Source organism: Anomalospiza imberbis, chromosome 10 (genome assembly GCF_031753505.1).
Source record: "Anomalospiza imberbis isolate Cuckoo-Finch-1a 21T00152 chromosome 10, ASM3175350v1, whole genome shotgun sequence".
Lineage (NCBI taxonomy): Eukaryota > Metazoa > Chordata > Aves > Passeriformes > Viduidae > Anomalospiza > Anomalospiza imberbis.
In genome coordinates, this window is record NC_089690.1 from 15077603 (window position 1) to 15099626 (window position 22024).

Genomic DNA, 22024 nt, shown 5'->3' on the forward strand with positions numbered 1-22024 from the left:
AATAAAAATACAGATATGGGAAGTGGGGGAATTTTTGTTTCAGTGTAGCTATCTCCTACCCTGAGGCAATTACACATAAAAGGTACCAGAGAAGACCTCTGATTCCAGAGCCTTCTCAAAGGGATTGGGGAAACATTCTGCAGCAAGCCTTACTGCTCCTTTCTTGTATCTTCTCCAGGGAATATGAGGGGAAACAGAGTCAATAGTATATGTGTGCAAAAATTGGGTTTAACTTCTGCTCCTGGTGAACTTCACTAGTGCCAAGAGAAAGTAAGGCCACAACTCACTTTTTGACAAAAAATTACTGAAGGTATTGAGAGCTGGTAAATAAGACCTATGAGGTTTCATTCCTGGAAACACTGATGTCTGCTCTTTTATTGACAGTGATCGTTTTTTCTTTATTTTGCTTTACAGCAAATAGCATTTAAAAACTTGGTACAAAGAAATCAGCAAAATGAACAGCAAAATCAAGGCCCTCCATCTTTGACCTCCACCATACAGCTGCCTTTCTTAATAGTCAACACTAGCAAAAGAACAATTATAGACTGCAGCATATCAAGTGATAAGTAAGTGTTTATGAAATTACTTTTTATAATTGTATTTTCTTTGTGGACTGGAATTTTTCCTCAAACAAGTGAGGGAAGTTTTTCTAGTTTACTAGAAGTAATTATTGTACTTACATTTGCAACTGTCACTTCAGGGGGGTTTCTCTTTTTTTTCAATATTTAATGCAACTGCAGTAATAATATGGATGAGTTTATTAACACTAGTTAAAACAGACTGACTTTCACTGCTGTAAAAGGCACTTCGGGCTGACATTTCAAAGAGCATTCCCTGCACAGAAGAAATAACTATTATGAAGTTATTGTTATTAAGAAATAACTAGAATGAAACTATTTACTAGGACAGCACTACCTTTTAAAGCAGCCATGTGAATTCTTACTCTTAGTATGCCATTAAAATGTACACAGTCAGAAACACAAGGTTACCCATATGACACAAAAGTAACATACTCCAGGTGATGACAACAACTTTGAAAGTGTTTTTTAACAGCAAAAAGTTATTTGAAGGAAAAGATACAGAAATTTGTAATACTGTCTTTGTGAGCAAACTGCTTCAGTTGCATTCACATTAATCTGAAAATCTTCCAGTTACATAATTGTGAGTGCTTGTGCTCTTCATCCTGTGAAAATATGGCTGAAGTTTGAGGTGCTGTTACGTTAATTGGTAATCAGCTCACAATCAGTTTATTAGCTGAAAATAGCTGGCTTTGCTCTAATACTGTAGATTACAGATTTCACTCTGTGGTATGCAAATCCTATACTGAACTTCAAGTCAATCACACAGCAAAAATAGACAGACTCTAGTAACCCATGCACCAGCTTGCAAAGCAGCAATACTATTACAAGTTTAATTTTTGTAGAAAATTAGACTGAAGTCCAATATATTCTGTTACAAAACTTGTGGAATACTCTCATGAGCACTGCAAGTTGGGAATTTTAGGATCAATTTTGATTTAACATAATTATACTCTTATTCTATAGTCTCACTATAGAGGTCTTCCTGCTTTTTTAAATTCGACTCTACATTCAGGTTTGAAGTTGTTAAAAAGTTGAACAGTTTCACACTGAAACTTCAGAACTGCTGCTTTGAGTTATCAGAGCTTAATCTGGCATTTGGGATCCAGAGCAGTGTAACACACTTCTATGCTCTCCAGCTGTGTGAAAACGCTCCTACCAAAAGTGAGCACACCAAAATTATTGAAGTTGTTGGATACTTCAATTTATATAACTCAGCTTTGGTAGTATGTCACCTGGAGGTCATTAAGTGTTCAACCCAAATTAAGCCAGCTTTCCACTGGGATTATTATTTGTGCAACTAATTAGTTGCAGCAGTAATAGGTAAACAGTGCCAGAAACTGCTCTGTTTTAACCACTGTTACACTGATCTGCTAAATAAGGCAGTTAGCAAAGGTGGTGCCTTGGTTTGGAGAATTCCCAGTCTGCAGTTAATTGGAGAGTATTTGTGCTGCTTGACTCCATCACTGGTCAGCTTGAGGGCTTGCTCTGCACTTGGTTCCAGACTTTTTAAAGGGCTTCCATTTTCCTTTCTTCTCCAAATAACATTTATATGAAGTACTGATGTTAGTAAGTCCAATGAAGAGCTAAGCTGACAGCATTAGCTACTCAAAATTGTATTTACAGAAAAACTTCTCAAGGAAAGTAATTGCTTGGAAATGTTATACATATAAGGGTGGTATAGTATCAGAAGGAAAATAGGTTTGTGTCCTCTAAGCATTTTCCTATGCAAAATCAGCCAAAACAGAGTGAAATGTCTCACAAAAAAAAAAAAAAAAATTAAAAAAGATAGAGAAGTTATTGGGCAAGTTTTGTTTAGAGTTTGAGAACGTAGATGGGTGCCAAGCATCATGCTGGGAATGGCATTTCTGAAGTTGGAGTAGGAAAAGCAAAGTCTTCAGGTAAAAAGTAAAAAGGAAGTAATTAAGAACTAATTTTAGAGATGAGGCACCTGAATAAGTCCCATTTAAACAGGAAAAATGTATTTAGTGTATATGGTACTTCTGTATAAATGCTGTTGGTCCTAGGAAAAAGAAAGAATAAGTAACCAGAATACCTTGTTTTAAACAAGCATTAATTCACAACAGATATATCAGAAATTTGGAAAATTAGAACATCTCAAAGGGGAAATGCAGAAGATTTTGTACAACACTGGAAATACAATGCTGTATATTAGCAAGAATGTTTTGGAAGTGGCCTCTTGTACCCTTACAGAAGAATTGCCTGCAGCAGCAGAAAATCCAGATTAAAATCACTGGTGAATTTGTACTTACCATGGGAAAGGGACTGGAAGTGTACCCAAATTTTGCATACACAGTATTAATAGCCTCTGACCCTGGCTTGTAGTACTGAATCACAACATGGTAACCCAGTAGATAATTCCTGTGAGAACAAAAGTTGATTTCTCAGTAACAGTTGAAATACTAGGGAAAACAGTAAGGACTACAATGTAAAGCCAGTTGCATATAGTGCTTTATATCTGGAATACTACACTCTCATGTTCTTGGAAAAGGTATGGCATAACCAAGAGAGACACAGGAGGGCAGCAAGAAGGACTGAGGCTATGGAAAGGCTTTGACAGAAGGAGCAAATGGGCTCTTTGGCCTAGAAAGGAGAGGACAGTGGATTCCCAGGTGTCTCAAAAATCATGAGTGATATGGTGAACATGCATAGAGAACAGCTGCACACAGCTGCTCATTAAATTGAGGGATATTAAGAGAAGATACCAGGTGATGACAAAAAGAAGGTTTTTACTACTCTTTGCAAGTTGTAATATTTGATTTTGTTCATGCTAAAAGTTTACATAAGTTGGGGGTCACATCAGGTGTTTGAAAGAAAATCCTCAAAAAGTTAACAGTAAAATAGAAGAATTGTGGGGATTTCCTGTGTCAGTGACTGCAGGCTGCTAGAAACTAAACTGGAGAAACACTGAAGACTGTAAATTTCTCCATTTGGAAACTTGCTGGGAAAGGAAAATAAGTTACCTTCCTTTCTAATAGCCAGTATTTGGCCACAGCACATGGGAGAAGTGCAGAGCTATCAATAAATGCACCTTTTGATCCTATGCCATAAATTGGAATTCAGTTATGAGTCAGTAATTACAGCTTGCTGGTAATTGCTTGGTATGACACCAAGCTGTGCCAGTTTAGGCAGCAGCAATGTAATTGTACTGGTTGAAATTATAACAACGCATCTTATTTTCCCTCTTAATGTGATTATGCTGAAATAAATAAAGGTACATAAACAATAGGTTTAACAAGTAATATGGTATGAGTCACAAAAGAAACGCTGTGTGTAACTGACAATTACACCCAACACAAAGCATTAGATTACCAATGAAAAATTCTGTGTATAAACTCAAGAGCTGTAAAGCTTCCAAGTTTCCTGGTTCAGATATAAGAAAATAAGTATTAGAAAACAACCTAGCAAGAAAATTGACATGTGACATGATCTTGGAAAGATAATGAAAGACCCACCAGTGAGTTATCTTTTAAAGACTGTTGTCTCACAGATGAGTGGCTTTTCCAAGGATAAAGGTTTTGTCAGCAGGAAAGGAGGTACTGAGAACTAAGCCTTATTTTACAGACCAGAACTGTCCAGGCTTTTATACCTGTGATGACAGTGTAAGGCCACCCTAAATTCCCCTGCATTTCTTAAAGCTGCCTTGCAGTAAAAAACATTTTGAGAGTCCTGCAGTAGAAACGGTGGGTTGTGAACACACAAGACTCTGAACAGACTGCTTTTCTAGCTGCATCCAAAAAAGCAAAATTGTACCAAAGTAAATAGGTCAGTTCACAGGAGGAGTGTTGCACATTAGAACAGAAAGTGAAATGTAAAAGCAGAAAAACAAAATAGTTATTTTGGTGACAGGGGTTCAGGTGACCTTACTGGCTTTAGTGCAAGTGAAGGTTCATGTTTAATTAAGGCCTCCCTCTTCCCCTTTGAATCTACTTAATGAGGCAGAAAATTTTAAACTTTGTTCCTTCACTGGTGAAGTTACTTTAATTGAGAATGTGCCATTTGAAACCTGTAGGCATGCCAGTCACAGAAAAGAGAAAGCATTTCTTGCACTTCTCTTTCCTTAAGGACCCTTTACAGAAAACCAGGACTCCAGATGCTTACCTTAGTACATGCCAAAACTGCCAGAGAAAGAATAGGCAAGAAGAGTATAGCTGTGCTCTTTTCAGAATCATCTCACTTTTAATTTTTTACATGCAGATTTGAATACCTCTTTAATTTCGATAATACTTTTGAGATTCATGATGACAGCGAGGTGCTGAAGAGAATGGGAATGTCCTTTGGGCTCGAAGCAGGCAAATGCTCAGCTGAGGACCTAAGAACTGCAAAATCACTGGTGCCAAAAGCTTTAGAAGGCTACATCACAGGTAAGTTAAATATTGTTCCTGATCAAATCCATAACCTTACTTAACTGAAGCAAATTTAATTATATTAATTCATGTATGTAAATTTCAGGGTTTGTGGAACTTAGTAGTGTTGGTACATTTGGAAGGTTTATCTTAGTTGTCCTGTTGACTTAATGCACACTGATTTATAACAGTGTGATGTGTGAGCTTCATTATGAAGAAATTATTTCTTAAATAACTAAGTTGACACCAAGAACAAGTTTTCATGTGTTAGTGTTAATTTTGAGTAACTGAATGTATGGAGGAGCAAACTGGAAGAAGGCAGCTGTTCCCAAGCTGAGGAAAAGGAAAGAAAAAGAGCATCTTGAACTGGTTGGGTGTAATCCCTCAGGAGCCAGCAGGTGCCACCTGAGAACTAAGCTTCTCTAAATAAAGCAAGTCCAAAGACTTCAGGACAGGTGTCCCAGGCAAGGGCGTTTACCTCCCCTGGTTGAACAGGTCGTGCTTAGACACAAGACTAGAACTCCTTCAGCGTTGCATCGCTGGACTAGAGCTGGCACAATTTGCTATCACTTCCTATAGTCAGTGTGTTTTTCTTGCTGCACCTGCAGCTTAAACTTAACCCAGCATTTTCTCAAGTTTCTCAAGGGACTTCGTCTGTAAAGGAAGTGTTACCCAATTAATTAACGTGTACAGACCTTTGTTTTTGAGGAAAGGGAATAAAGCTCTTGCCCTAACTTCTCTACTGCTATATATAAATTAGAATTCAGTTACATTCTGTAAAAATAGTACATTGTAAATGGCTTAACATTTCAAACTACATCAGGTGTGCTTATGTTTACTAACACTTATTTGTGTTTTCCTGGTCCTCTTGTCCTGTGGGTTTTAAAACTAAGATTTTGTATTTTATTTTTGGTCAGTTTTGAAATTGCACCTGAAGTCTTTATAAAATGGCACTTTCAACAAAAAGAGAACTTGAAAGAAATCTTGATTTGTTCCTCAGAGGTTCATTCAGCTCAACATTATTTATCAGCATGTGATTTATGAGCAGTGTAAAAAAGGGGAAAGGAGCAGAACCCATGTCTTTTAATAGTTTTGCAATGTTGAAGTTACTTAATTGCCTCCCATGTGTCGAGGATCAAACTAAAGTTTCTTTTTCATTTTAAGCCTGCATTAATTTACCTCCAGAGAACAGGATTTCCTTACATTTGCAAAAAACCCTGTGTCATGACACTGTTTACTGAGTACTTCCCTAGTAGCAAACCAGCAGCCTGGAACCTATATAGAGTTTTAATCATAGCAAATGCATTGATTTTATTTTTTACTCAAAAATCATTAAGGCAAGTAATGTACTCTTCATATATGGATTACATTCAGCTGTTTCATCCTCTGTAAAAATTAGCTCAGAGGTATTCCTACTAGTGTATATATTAAAAAACAATATGTACTTTAATTTACATACCCGTGCATATATTAAATGTTTATTCTGTCTGTTGCTTATTACATAATTGTGCTACAGAAATCTACAGTTAAGAGTATGAATTGCATAGTGGTGGTTTCTAATTGCAGTAAGTGACCAATAAAGGAAACAGATTTAAATGTTTTGCACAATATTTGAAAAGCCAGCATTTGCCTGATTACATATTTTTGGTTATCTTCCCATTTTAACTTTGGGAGTCTTTAGACATTTTCTTATAGAGCAAGAGTAGGGAAATAAAAGGGTCATCACTGGTTTCTAGAATTCATGGTTACTTCTGCATTGTCATGATGGCTCTTCCAAGAACAATGGCTTCAGTTACTACTATACAGGAAAAACAGATCCAGGCCTCTTATTTATTCACTGAGTAAATGCACTGCAATCAAGATTAATTATGATCCCAGTAGCTGACTCTATGGACAACTCTAGGTTGGCTCTAGAAGCCATTCCTGTCCTAATATTTCCAAGTAGGTGTTCCTGTTAGTACACCAACAGGAATGTTAGTTTGACCTTAGCCTGGACATTTTTTTCAGATAATTCCTGATTTCCAAACACTAACAATAGTTTGTACTAAAATGCTTACCAGTAGGACTAGAGAAGCAGTTGGAAGAATTGGAAGAATCCTAAGTCTAAACCAGTTCAACTGAAGAAACTTTAACTTGACAAAGTATGTTGGACCATCTTGGCTGTGAAAAGCAATAACTTTCTATTTGCATTGAACAGCCACATAAATTGCTTGGAACTGCTGAACTGATGATGTGCACATCAAAGCTTTGTTGGTGGATTTTCTTTTGAACAGGATCATGTGCTTTAGCCATTCTTCAAGTGCCCAAATTTCATAAAAATTGTGTCTTCTAAGTTTGCTAGTTTCACAATGTTTTAGCAAATAAATGTATTTTTGTAATATGCATTTTAAATACTACATTGGTGTGATCCCCAGGTATGACTGCCACTGAAATCAGCAGAAGCTAAGGCATATTGACCTCATAGAGGAAAAGATTCTGTGTGTCTTAGGTTATTTTTGTAACACATTTTTCTGTTGCTTGACTGTCATGAGTGACAATCTCTAAAACATGAGACTTGCACTAGCTTAAGAGGACATCCCAAGGACACAATCCTAATTATACATTCCTGCCCGTTTCTGCATTTTGACCCAGGTGCTTTCCGGTGTGTTCTCCCTGAGCTGGTTCCTGGTGCTAAACTGCAGGCTTTGTCTGGCAGAGGAGTTGGCAGCAATGAAACAAGTACAACTATGTAGCAAAGGGCTCCAACCCGAACAGCTCAAGTGGAAAGGTGGGAGTGAGGTTGCTGCCCGAGCAGAAATACTCCACTGCCTGGGACAAGCATAAACTCGTGGAACAGCAGCCGGAGTGTATCTCTCTCTTTTGGGCTGTGCACATCCTAGAAGCACTAACACAAAACCAAGTCCGACCCTTGTTAGTTGAGTCGTGACTACCAGAAATAAGGCTACAGAAAAAAAAAAAAAAAAAGCAGGAAATAAGATTTCTGAGGGGTAACAACATCTCACCTTATGTATCCTACTAAGGCAGTGAGCAAAGGGGTGCAGTTTAGGACTTGTTTTTTTTTTTTTTTCCCTGTGTGAAGAAGTGCTCTGCTGTTTACCTGTATAATTAGCCATGACTAGAAAATGGGCTGGAGTTGGAACTAAAGAGCTAAGAGCACCCACTGCCTGAGCAGGTTTGTTCAGATGTAAACAACACTCCCATGCTGCATTTGTACATTAAATGCTAAAGCTATTGAGGGTATTGCTTTAGAGCCTTCTCAAATGAAGTATAAATTTCTACCAAGTGTATCTGCTACAAGTATGCCTAGTACATCACAATGTCACTACTAGATTGGACTGCACAACCTTGGGAAGGTTTATTCAAACTGCTTTGCCTGGTTTTAAGTGTAGCTATTAGTAACTGATCTACACTGCCAGAAGAAATAAGTCTTTTCATTGTAGGCACACTTCTATTTTAACAGACTTTTCTATACTGGAAATGGCTTAAACTCCCCATCTTTCACAAGCTTCTTATCCCTTGCTCCTCAGAGCCCACTGGAAAATTGAATTTAGAAATATAAGGTAATGAAAATACAAGGCAGGGATATGCTTTTATGAACCACCTTTCTGCCATGCTTCTACTTTGTTCCTCAAAAAGAAAACTAACGAGCTATTATCCAGAAATCTTAATAAACCACAAAATTACTAGCAGTTTCTTGTTATTCTTCTGAAATATTAAACATGTACACACAGGTATACTCCTTCAAAATACCAGGGAACAACACTTTGGTACAGCTCTATTAGTCTAAATACAATGCCGTCATTCCAAATGATTTAGCCTCCTGCACAGACAGGAGGAAGCTGTGAGAACATGTTCTCTGTAACATGAAACCTGCATTTCGGGCAATCTTGATGAAAGACATCGAGCTCCATCTACATTTAACTGTTCTCATCTATTCTGTCCTCTCAGATCACCCTAAAACTGCCACTTACCAACGTTTGCTATCGTGTTCCAAGGACTGCTGCCAGGAACACCACCCTTGCTAGTCTTGCTTTGTACCACGACACTTGAATACCTGGCTGCAACAGCTTTCCACAGCACAAACCAAGGTAGCCTGTGGATCCATCCCAGTGGATGGTGAGCCAGTTTACATGGCTGTGTCAACCTGCTTAAAACAGTACCTGTGCTAGGCAGCATTGCCAGATCTACAGGAACCAAAGCTTGACAAGAACACAAGGACAAATGAAAATGTGTATGTAACAACCACAGTTATTCCTCTTACCTGCTGTTACAGAACAATTCTAGACAGTTATGAGTAGTACAGTCCCAGTGTGGTGTCTAAAACAGAGGCTTGGTTAGGCATGGAATTTAGGAGTAAGGACTCTAACTTCTGATTTAATGCAGCCAGCTGGAACCACATACAAGTACCATGGAAAAGAACTAGACAGGCTTGGTAACTTTGTTTTGATGTTAATTTTGTGTCAAGTTAGAATTTGAGTAGGTGAATAGAAATGTCTTATCTAAGAAACAAATTAAAAGCACACACACAAAAAAAAACCCCATAAATGTAATCGGGTCTGTAGAGTTGTTTTGGTGATTCTCTTGGCAGAAGTGTGCGTAACTGGAAACAACTGACAGGCATAACTTGTTAGGGAATTTGAAAACAAGTACTGTGGGGCTTGTAAGTAACCTCTTCACATCTCTCAGGGGTCTTTTAACAAAGTACCTAAGGAAACTTGGCATGATTGCCAGACCATTTTAATGGTCTTAACCCCCCCCCCCCCCCCCATTTCCTATCCCTAGGGAGGAAGGAGAGTGCCTTTCATGTCTCGTGCTGTGTACAACAGGCTCTCTCTTCCATTCTCGGCACCAGCCCTTTGCCATGGTGTGTGCATGTCCACAGCCAGCCATGAGAGCACCACCTGAAACTGCCTTCGGCCACCAGAACACACACAGCAACACAGACTGCCTGGGTGGCTTCACTGCACTATCTCAAACCCAAATAAATACAATTCCTTTTGTACCTTCACCAAGTGGGACAGCCAAGGCACTTGGAGCTGTCTGGGCATTTCACAGGGTCAGGCTGTGGCAGCAAGTTTCCTTGAAGGACTCCAGAACTCTTATTTCAGATACCTGTGATTGCACACAACCACCAGCCACGTGAATCTTCTTCAGACAGAGGGAAAAGCTGAGTGCAAGGCTTAAATGCATCCACAAACAGGATATAATTTTATCTTGATTAAATAGGACACAGCTACAGTATAAAACTCAAGCTACTGGTACCTTCTAAACTAAATTAAGGGATCCTAGCTGCAAAGAGAATGCAAAGTTTAAAATTGTAAAAGGAAGAAAAAATGTAAGTAACTATCATAAATAGTTATGGTTTCTTCTAGATATGTCTGCAGGATTTTCCTGGATAAACCAAGGGTTACTTTCAAGTTCAGCACAAGCAGTTTCCCATTTCGAGGCAGCTGGAGGCACTTATGATGCTAAATCAAGGTAAATAAAATAATTTTTATTCAAGGATAGTTATATATGCTTGTGGTACTTTAGTAACCTTGCTATTTCATACCATTTGCATGCAGGAATTGAGATATTATCATGGCTGATTTTGATTGTAAAAAAGTCTCTGTCTTCCTTGAAGGAAAATTATATTTGAAAGGTCAAATCAACATACTTTGAACATTGAACGTACCAGCTAATTCGTACCTGTGTTTCATAAGAATAGAATCACTTTCAAGCCCCTTTTCCTGATTAACCTTAAATTCCTGCCTGGGCATGGACTACAGACAGATAATTACATGTGGAGAAAAGCCCAGTAAGATTTCTGAAGAATGCATAAGAATGTCTGCTCTCTAAATGCACTGCTATTTAACCTCTCATGAAAGAAGTTTAGTCCGCACAGCTTAATAAGAATTTAAAATTAAAAACCAACAACCAAACAAAAAAACACCATGTGCAAAACCCCAACCTTAAATACACCTCAGCAGCCAGATTTTGCTTGGAGCTTACCTGTACCATAAAAAATGGAAATAGAGATTATTATAGGGATTATTATTTTGGAGGAGGCTCTTTCTCATAGCATTTAATAGCTTCATTTTATATTGCAAACATTTCTGTGTATTAATGAAACTGTGATGGATTTCCTTTTTTTTTCTTCAGCTTAAGCAATTCTACTGGTTGTTTATGAAAAAAAAAGGTAGTGGCCCAATATTCTTTTTTATACAACTTTCCAATGTTTTATCAACTCTCCTAACTAATAGCTGTGTTTACTGTAAAACTTTGGGATTTTTCCTTGTTCATTTCTTTGACTAAAGGAAAAGCTGGGGCCAAAAAGAAAAAGCTTAAAACCTCATGGGAAACCCTCTAAAATTCACCCTTTCTGTTGTCTTGCTAGTGAGAATCCAGGGTTGTGTTTGGATGCTGAAGTGGCCTTAGCAACTGGGCAGCTGCTTGCCCCTAGCAGTCAGCAATCCAGCAGTGCAGCGTCCCGGGGGGAGACGCCCTGCTCCTTCAACGAGGAAGATGAAGAGGATGAAGATGAAGATTCTTCCTCCCCAGAATGAGGACAGTAGAAAATGGAATGTACAAAATGCTGCTCAGATATTCTTAATGGGAGTTCCTGTTTGGATTTTACTGGTTTCTTGCCTTGGTTTGCACTGCATTTGGTGAACCAAAATGGAAGCTTCAAAACAAGTTTATCCATAGCTGAAATTGAAGAATTGTGTAACTGAACACAGAGTGACATGCAGAGACAGAGCAAAGTGGGTTTTATGAACTATAAATGAGGAAAAGAACAAAGTCCCTGGAGATTTGGCAAAGTAAACCTTAAGATCATCTTTTCCATTTTGGGACTCAAGTCTCTGTTTTCCCCTTGTCTTTTTCAGATGGAGAAGAAAACAGTCAGTCAGTAAAAGCCGATTCTTGTGTTGTCTTTTGGCTGTGCTGCCTTTAGAAAAAGGAGGAGAGAGCACACACAAATGTGCTAAAATTCTTACTTAAAACTATCTTGTATGAAAGTGGTTATAGAGAAAAGGGACTCTTAAAAGGTTTGCTTTTTTCTGTTCAACTTGCTGTATAGAAGATTCTTAAAGTAATATAAATTGCAAGTGATTAAATGAATCTTGAAATAGTTTATATCCATTTTAGATACTCTAAAAGTAACAAGTAACATTAGTATAAAAGGTTCATATGTTCATTTATATTGCAGGCCTAATTTATTATAAGTGATTATTCTTAGCCATTATTAAAACAGACAGGAAAAAAACAGTATTCTCTGCACCAGCTTTTTTCAAGAAAAGTAAGTAAAAAAACTATTTCTAGATTACAGCATAATCAGTGTAGCTTCTCCTTTACTGTTCTAACTTTATATAATCCCTTTAATGTTAGAGCATGTCTTGTTTTTTTAAAAAAGGCCTCCCACCAAGTTAAGGATCTCAGGCAGTGTGTTTTCAAGGCAGTCTTTTCAAATTTGGGGTGGGTAGGTCACATAACTTTTGAAGTCATAGGCTGAGGTTCTTAGGAAAAAAAATAAAATTTCAACAATTCATCATTTCATGTTTTGCAATCTGGTCAGCTTGGATTCTGACAGACTTTCTTATCAGTAACTTCAGCTGCACTCACCTTGATGCACCTTTGAAAGTTGTATCAAACCACATAAAATAATCTGTGGCTCAAGTTACTCAACACATATCCCATGTGAACTGTTAAATTAGACTTGCAACAGGAAGCTGTTTTCCACGGCTAACATCACATCCAGTCATAAAGACCTTTAAAAAAAACCCAAAACCTTGAATATCAATGCAAAATCCACTGTAGATGTACTCTTCCCATGGTGTTGCAGTGTCCAGGACTTTGCCTAGCCTATAACTATTTTTCATGAGGTAAATCTTTCCAGTTTTTCTGCTGTCTGTAGGTGGTTGCCCCGTGTCTCAGCTGTCTGAGGCTGTCTGTCCTGGATCTGTTCCTGGGCTGGGGGATGAGGCAGCTTGTGCTGCTGCTCTCCTGAACAATGGCAGCAGCTACCCCTGGGCTGCTGGCAGCGTCACTCTCACAGCCTGAGCAGTGTGCACATCATCTTTTACAGCCAAACCTGCACTCACTCAGGCCAGCAAGATCCAAAAGCACCAAGCCTGAGCTACAGAGAGAAAATGAGGCTCCAGCTCAAGAGCTGCCTGGCCGTGTGCAGGAGTTAGCCCAGGGCTGGCTGTTTGCAGGACAGGTAAAACTGGGAGGCACAGACAAGCACCACCCACACGTTTACATTACCAGCTGGAACATCCAGAGAGAAACTTCTCACAGATAGTTCAAACTCCTGCACCTGAGGAGGACCATGAGGGCAGTACCAGTATGGAGGTATGGCTCTTGACTGAGCTATCTGTTTTACCAAATGAATAGCAAATGCACAAACTAAAATGCCTGCTATGGTATTCACCCTTGGGGCAAGACTGTTAAGACCATCCTGTGCTCATGGCTCACAGGCAACAGCAGACTGAGGGCTTTACACCCCCTCACTTCCACTGAATCTGTAACACTACCTCCATACCAGAAAAGCTTTACAGATACAAAAAGATATTCTTGCTGAGAGAGTCAGTGCATTGAGCCAAGGGCTCACTTTTGGAATGGGGGGAGAAGGGAACAAGTACTTCACACATATTACTACAGAATTGTCAGCTTCATGATTGACATTTCATTTAAACAGATGATCACTTTCATTCTTAAAAAACCCACTGCTTTTTCAAAAAAGCCCTGTCAGTAAGCTTTCATTGGAAAGGACAGATCAAAGGTAACTTATATATGCATGATCCTAAGGAATTCTTTAAGAGGGATATATTTTCCAAAGTAGTTATACCTCCCTCTCCCCAACAATTCATTAGGGACACATGTAACTTTACACTTTCTTCACACTTCCCACTCAAGATCTGTGTAAAAAGTAAAAACAGCAAAACACTAAACAGTTCCTAAAGAGCAGCACTTTGAACTATAAGAACCTGGCAAAAAAAGGCTTCCTGCCCAGAAATGGAATGTATTTTATTAGCAGTCAGTGGGCTTTCTGCTTTACAGAGGGAAGATCTTCAGTGACATCTTTCCTCCATTGATGTCTGTGCCCTTCAAAGCTGCAGCCTGCACAAGCTGCTTGCTTTCTGGCAAATATCAAACTATCAAATAAATAAAGATAAAAAATAAAAAATATGGGAGCACATAACATTTATTTGACAGTTGAACCAAGGCTTTAAAAGTTATTTTTCCTGGACTAGTTTAATAGAAAGGACAAAACAAGTTAGAACATTTAGAAGAGACTTCAAAAGTAAATTCTTTCATTGGGCTTCCTTGTGCCAAGTACCAGTTGAGGATGAAGTTCAACTGAAGCACTGTGGTCTTGTGGCTACACTAAAGTCTGAGAACTAGGAGAATTTAGGGCCTTATCCAGCCACAGTCACCTGTGTATGGTCTCAGGCAAACTTTTCCATCATTCCTGGTGATCTTAGCTGCCATATTTTAAAAAGACACCAAAACAGGTAAATGCAAGACCTCACCAAAGGCAGCTGCTGCAATTGTGAGTAACAAGGGGGTTGAGAATATTAACAAACCACAGAGCTCTCACTGAGCTCATGGCAGTGCTTATGCTCAGCTGCTTCAACACACAGGCCCTCCCTCCTGCTGAGAGCCAGCAAACACTATCCACAATAAAATGGTCGTGACCAAGACTGGTTTTCCCATTTTCTCTTCAGTTCCCTAATCATCTCCTGTCTCATGCAATACCCCTGACATTCACTGACAGGAATAAAGCAGCACCTGGTACTAGATCACACTTCATATAAGAAAAAGGTGACGCTTACATTTTCATGCAACTTATCTTTAAGGTAAATTTAAGTGATGTTTCTGTGTCTTGAACACTCTCTCTTGGTTATACATTCAGGAGGCACTTGACTGCAAGCAATATAATGCTGTGTGTAAATGCCTTTATAGCTATAGTGCAGTAAACAACTTTAATTCTGGACTAACTTTGTGGTGCTTGAAAAATCTAAATTTGACTTAGAAAAAGTTGTCAGCTCCACTATCTAGATGAAAAACTCCAAGTGGGAGACAGCATTTTTCTATTATATGGAAATCTGACACAATGTTTGTGGATTTTGGTATTTAAAATTGTATTAAAGTGCACCAGTCTTCTAATTTCCACACTGGAATTGATGCCAACAATCCACCTAATCTCAGAAAGCATGTGTATCTAGCAAATAAGACCAGTTCAACTGAAGGTATGACTTAAACTAACACCATAAACCCAGTAAAAGCCCTGCTGTAGGTGTTTCCATTTTGGTTAAGGGGTTTTAATTTTTAAACTAAAGCTTGCAAATACCCCTGAATCCTTTTGAGTAGCTAGAAATTGCTGAGGATACAGAATTCCCACAGAAGGGCTTCTGCTGATCAACTATGTCAGCCTGAAGTATCATTATGTAAAAAGGCCTATTAACCAAACTTCAAACTTTAACCCTGTTGTTTTTTTTAAAGAAAAATGAGGCCTTCAAGTACATGTTCATACATGAAATGATGATTGAATTTAGAATTCCACAGTTAAGGTTTAAAATTTCAAGTGCTCTTTCTTTTGACCAAATCCACCACTTTAATTCAAGAGTATGGCTGAAACTTAACCATATTTGAACTCTGGGCAATACTCCTTTTTGTAGTTAACTGGCCCTTTTCAGCTGAAAATAATCCAGGCAGTTGATCATAAAGACTTTTAGCAAGTTAAAGATGTTTGGGGTTTGGATTCATTTAAAATGAAAGCCAGTACCACAGGGTACGGTATAGAGAAAACAAACCAAAGCAAGCTCTCTTCTGCCTGACTCACCTCATTTCTATCTTTTCATTCCAGGAATCTCTCAGGAACATCATTATATATTAAATAACCAGATGTAATGAGCTGGGGAAAGACTATGTGTGCTTTTTTAATTTTTGATTTAAAAAATTCTAGTAATAGCCATACTTTGAGATGACCTCCTTCTGCTGCAGTTGGGTCACTCTGAGGCTGAAGGTGTCTCATGTGACAGCACTGGGAAGTGGTGCCTCTTGCAGCATTAGTGATGAACAGGGGAGGCAGAAGCCAAGGACCTGTTTATGGTTGTTTAAAAGCATGCCACTTCTTGAATTCTGGCCTCTGTCTGCAAGCAATGCACCAATGAATCATTTGTAATTTTGTGGACATCACACACACCTACCTGAGCACATGAAAAGCTCTAAATACTTAATTTTCTGCTGGCAGGTGCTCGCACAACCCAATCCTGATACCATAAAACTTCATGAAACTCATTCCTTAGATTTAACAAAGTTCCCAAATCAGATTATCTCTTTCCTGTTTAACTATTAGAATTTTTTCTGGTGAGTATTTTTAAGAGACTGTGAGTAACTCTTCTCTCCCCAGTCCAGGTATATAGCCAAAAAATACCCATAACCAATGTTACTCTCAGTTGTTCATTCCATCTGCAAATGGAATTGTCCTTGCAGGTCGCTGCCGAGCCGTGTGTGCAAGAGCTCCCCAGCTCCTTCAGTCTGAGTGCCTGAGGTGGCACCCATGGATCCCTCCCCAGCTGGCACTGGATAGGGTGGGGAAGGAATGTTCATTACAGCAGTCTGGCAGTAACAACTGAAAGGGCTCTTAATCTCAGCTGTATAGCCACTCTCCACCTTTAATACTACCTTGCCTGCCCACCCAGAGATCAGACTAAACCAAAATGTTTTCTTTTCTGCTTCCATATTTTTGACAGTACCGAAGAATCCAACATTTAGCATATCCACCTAAACTGCAGGACACCAAAAGTCCTTGCTCAAAATTGGTCAGAAGTAATATCTGAGATCTAACCATCCAAATCCCAAGGGAAAGCCTCCTACTTAGGACCATTATGGAGCCAATAAATACTTTTGCATTTATCTAAGAAGGAAAGCAGACTAACCTGGGTCAGGTCAGTCTCTGTAACAGAGCCATGATAATTCCAAGCAGATACAGGAACCTCCCAGTAGCCCAAACTTGCATCTCTTCTTCATCTTCTGTATTGGCTAGAAAAGTGCAATCACTTAAATCTGATTTCTCTAAATGCCATTCTTAAGTACTCAGCATTCTCCAGACATAGGTTCTTTAGCTACATATGGACAGCATGGGATAGCAGGATACAGCAATGTCAAATTTAAACCCAGTTGTAGATGCAAATCAAACTCACCTGTGCAGAAACTTTCCAAGACAAATTGAGTCTTTACTGGTGAGTTGGTTTTAGCCCATTCTCCTCTCCAGGCTGAGTGAAACACTTGTCCCTCACACTGCCTGTTTCCTGTGCTGCCCACCCACATGAGCCAGGCAGCCAGAGAGGGCAGAACATCACATATCCATATCCACAGCTCTTCCTGCTGACATCTCCAGGTCACATACAATATTCTGAATGGCCACAAAAGTTAAAACTATCAGAAAAGGTTAAGTCCACAAAACCAGTCTCCAGGCTTTTTGATGGGTTTGTTACATTGCTATTGTAAGTTTAACAATTAGTAGATTTGGTTGTTCTAATTCAGGGATTAAGTGGATCTCCTGGAATTTCCCCAGGAAAACACCAGCTGAATCACAACCCAGCATACAAGTTTCTGAAACATTCCCTTGTCCTAAAGGCCATGCTGTATACGTGAAAAATACTTCAGAGAAGCATATGCAAATGTTATGACACTGTATCTCACAAGCACCTACTGTGAAAAAATGAATTCTACTTTGAACGAACCTGTAAGAAGTAGGATGTGAGCCTGTCCTCGTTCCTCAGGCCCTGACGGCAAACCATGCCCTGGGACCAAGGCACAAGCTTTGTGTTTGCGTATCCTGCTCAGCATCAGGAGAAACTGCCCAGCAAGCACAGGCAGAGTTTTACACCAGGACTTGTTTGCTGGCACCTGGGGCATGATCTGGCACTGGATGAGTCCTTGGCAAGGAGGACTGATGCTGAATTCTGAATGCTGATGTGCCATCAGCCCGTGTTCTGAAGGTGCTACAACATGCAGCAAGGGGTAGAAAAGGCAGGTCTGGCCCTCCTCCGCCCCCTTACAGTAGCACTTTTTAATATCCACTCTATTCTACATGGAAGTAATTGTAGAGACACTTCCTTTTTATATTTAAAATGCAGAAACCACTTGAAAGTCCATTAACTTTTAAATTAAACTTTTTAAGAACAAGGCCAGTCACAGACAAAGCTACTTAATGACCTCAATGCTGAACTCAAAAGCAGGGATTTGTAAACATGGTAGGTGGGAAGAGACAAATCCAGTCACAAGCATGCTAATTATATGGGATTTGAGGTTTTAATTAATTTTTTTAATCTACTCATCTTTCTCTCCCAAGATGTGTATTGGCACGAACCGTCACACAATGGTGGAAATTTTTCTCCCTTTTCTTGTGTTAAACTCTTGTATCTTCAGGAAAGCCCAAGTTTCCCATTCATCTTCATTTGCTACATATTTTTGAGTTCTCCATAGATTTCTTTCTTTCCAAATACCTATAAATTATAAACTAAAGTTTTATTTTTGCAGAAAGTCTGGTATTAAGCTATGCTGATTTTTTTGTCCTGAACAAATAGTGTTAATTTCCACTATCACATTTTATGTGGCTAGGAGTAGTGTAAAAAAGAATGTGGTAGTATTTTATGTGCTTTAAACACTGACAAAGACATAAAGAAAAGTGCATATACAAAGTTTTACTTTCCTAATAGGAACACTGGCATTAGCAAATAGTATATTTGAACCAATAGGAAATATTACTTTGTAGTAGCAAACACTTTGTAAATAAATACTTGTTATTTTTTTAATGGAAATTTTATAGAAGCTTTTTCTGTATACTCAATTGATCCCATGTTTACTGAAAATGCTGCAAGTGGGAATTGTACATTGTAAATGAGGGTGGGGAGCAGACAGTCTGGCCGAGGTGAAAGCTGTGTATGCTTTGGAGAAGAACAACAAGTTTCTGTGAACTGAAATGTAAACCTTAACTGTAGAACTGAATAAAAGAATTTCAAGGCAACAGGACCGAGCTTGTCTTTGAGAACACTGCGGAGAAAAGGTCGCTCAAGGTTAACACTGCCAGTCTGTGCACCTCGTTAGGAAAACAAGGACCTGCCCTGCGTAAATGGGAAACATTGCATCCTTTGGTTTTTGAAAACACCAGTCTAGCAACTGCATCCTCCTTGGCTGGTCATTCTGAGCAACCTCCTTGTCATTATCCAGGGAGAGATGCTGACTTCTGAAATTGTTACATTTTGATAACTCACAAAATGTTTATGGATACTGTTGTCCCTATCCATTCAAGACACACACCTAATTTATAGCTGAGAGAAGGCCCAGAAACAGGGTGTGTTTCCCCAGTTTCATGCTAGATCTATCCTGCTGAACATCCTTCAAACACCTATAGACCCTGAACATATATCCTTCCAAACACCATCCTATTTTGATAGCAAGAATCCAAATGACAAGAATTTAGGCAGCATTAGATGCTGTCCCTCTTCATCCCCTGTGTTGGCTTTCCAACACTGCCAATTATGAAAACATCAAGTAATGTCACAGTGCTTGCTCTTCTCCACGTGCAGAGAAGACCCACAACTCACTATTTTTAATCTCAAACCAGCTAAAAGTAAAGTTTAAAGACAATAGCAGAAGACTTGCAAAACTGTAAGTTCATTCTTGCATAATAAATAGAAACTCTACCACAAATTCCTTTCATCTAAAATGCAATGGCATATTTGGGAAAGCATTTTCAGTAACAGATTTGGCAAATAACCACCTAAAAACTCTTACAAAGTCTTTTTTATGGGCAAGAAACACAACTGCAGAAATGAGAGGATGAGAGGGTATAGTCATTATATCAACAATAAACATATTCAGGACTTATTTATGCATCTTAAAAAAAAAGTCTAAAAATCCTTACCTTCTTTTGTGTCAGTGCTCCAGAAGTTACTATCAGAATGATTCTGAGACATTAAGCTAATGGTGAACCTGGTTAGAATAAATCCTTTCCTCTAAAGAATCCTTATTTCTTTGAGCTATGTTTTCAGCTGGGGATCTCCTCCCCAAGAACCCAACAAAGCAACTGAGGAGATGTGAAAGCGTAAAAGCCCATTTCATCTTTTCTAAGGACTCAGCATGGCTCTCTAAGAAGTCTGCAAATAGTGCTCTCTGAAATTACACATACTTTTGGTTAGTTTCTCTGACTGTCCAACCAGATACCATCATATAAACTAGTTTATGTTTTTCTTCATGTAAATAAATTTGTATGTTTCCTAAAAAAAGGAATCAAGCAATGGTAACTACTGCAGGATTAAGGTGCTCTGTGCTAATAATGGAAGCATTACGACAACAACAAATATTTTCCTTTGTTAAAAACAACAGTATTTAAAACTGTATCTTGTTGAATTCCACACATTCTGTTAGAAAGCAAAAATATCTGGAAACATTCAGGAAACCCAGAAACCCCTCAAATTTGTGTAGGTTTGTTATCCATTAAACTCTGTCTCAAGCGCAAGTGTAGGACAGGAGATAAATGCGAACAACACTTCATTGTCCGAGTGCCGTGTCACGAGTGCTGCCCTGAGCCGTGTGATCCGTGTAGGTTGCTCCTGGAGAGGCTCAGCTGTGCTGCAGTGCCCGTCCTCCGCCTGCCGGGGGAGGGACCCGCCTGCCCTGGGGGTCCCACACAATAAATAAATAAACAAACAAACAAATAAATAAATTAAACTCCTCTTCTGCTCCTCCGACTGCAAATCATTCAAAAGGCTGAAAAACCTAATGTCACTGGGACTTCTTGCTGAACCACAGTTCGGGGGTTACAAAATAGAAGAAACTGTTCCTATATATTTCACAGAACTTCCCATCTGTCACAAAGGTTAAATCAAGTCCCAAATTGTTGAAGGCACTTCTGACCACTGGTTCTTACAGCTGCCCCCAGGACAAGTCATTGCAGGCTCGGTTTTGTAACATTCCAAGAATCTCTCACCGGCCACTCAACTCACAGACCCATTAAAAAACTGAAAACCACTGTCCCAGGCAAAGCCGTGCAAGAAGTGATAGAAAAGCCTACAACAATGAGATGACATCAAAAGGAAGACGTAAGCAAACAGAAGAGTTTGTGTTCTTCCAGCATAAGGTGGAAAACAGAGATACAAAATGGCAAAATTGCCTAAGCACTTTTCTTGTACAATACATGAATCCACACAGCCAATACTCTCCCTTGGTTGGGAGTTTCTGACTAAAGTCCAGATTATGCAGTAACAACAATATCACATACAAATATTACACTCATTTATTCTGCTACCATTAACTGAACATTATTTTTCGAATATTAAATAGCAAAAGTTATATTTAACGCCATATTATGTAAAAAGGAGCAAACTGCATTTTACAGCAGCTGCTGGCATAAGCAAGATAGTTATTTTTAATAAATAAACACCACAAGGACATAAGTGTCTTGGCACATTTAGAAGTTAAAAAACGTTTCAAATGAGTAAACCCCACTAAAATGTCCTAGCATTGACCTGTGTATAATTTAAGTCTCCAGCTCTGCAGAGTGAAATGAAAACAGCAAGCAGAGCTCCCAGTAACAGGACTGGGCTCAGCGCATGGAGAACAAGTTCCTGCAAGGAAAGGCAGGGTGTGAGCGCACCGCAGACAGCCCGCGGTGACTGCCCCACCGCACCCACCATGCTCCGTGGAAAAGGTAAGAGTTGTTTTGTAAGGGGGGTAAAAAACAAACCCGTGGAGCTTCCACAACGGCCAGCGTGCTTTAAGGCCACACCTTACTTAAGCATCAGAAAAAGAGGTGTTTGCATGTTCGTGTGTTTTGTGAAGAGGCAGTTCTTAAATCTCCTCTTTTGTAGATTAAAAGTAGATTTAAAGTGCATTAAATCTACTGTTTTGGAATGACCGCTTTCGACCACAACACCCGTATTACTCTCCTTTCCAAGAAACTGCATCCCTGTCTTGAGGACCCGGCCTGGATTTGCGAGTTCCCGCGTCTGCCCCTGTGTGCTCCAGGGCCGGGGGCACTGCGCTCCCGGCCCGCTCGGCTCTGGGCGATGGCACAGCCTGTGC

At 39.2% G+C, this 22024-nt stretch overlaps 1 protein-coding gene and 1 long non-coding RNA gene across 6 annotated transcripts in view; one reads left to right on the forward strand and one right to left on the reverse strand.

Moving 5' to 3' along the window:
- The window catches only part of TFDP2 (transcription factor Dp-2), a 56920-nt gene extending 37955 nt beyond the window's left edge, over positions 1-18965 (forward strand). For all 4 annotated transcript variants that reach the window (XM_068200844.1, XM_068200846.1, XM_068200843.1 and 1 more), the window contains 4 exons: positions 415-566; positions 4797-4963; positions 10318-10423; positions 11322-18965. In XM_068200844.1, coding sequence (XP_068056945.1) covers positions 415-566; positions 4797-4963; positions 10318-10423; positions 11322-11490 — 594 coding nt within the window. In that variant the 3' untranslated portion in view covers positions 11491-18965. The remainder of the gene's footprint in view (positions 1-414; positions 567-4796; positions 4964-10317; positions 10424-11321) is intronic.
- The window catches only part of LOC137480026 (uncharacterized), a 32607-nt gene that overhangs the window by 4455 nt on the left and 6128 nt on the right, over positions 1-22024 (reverse strand). The window lies entirely within an intron of this gene.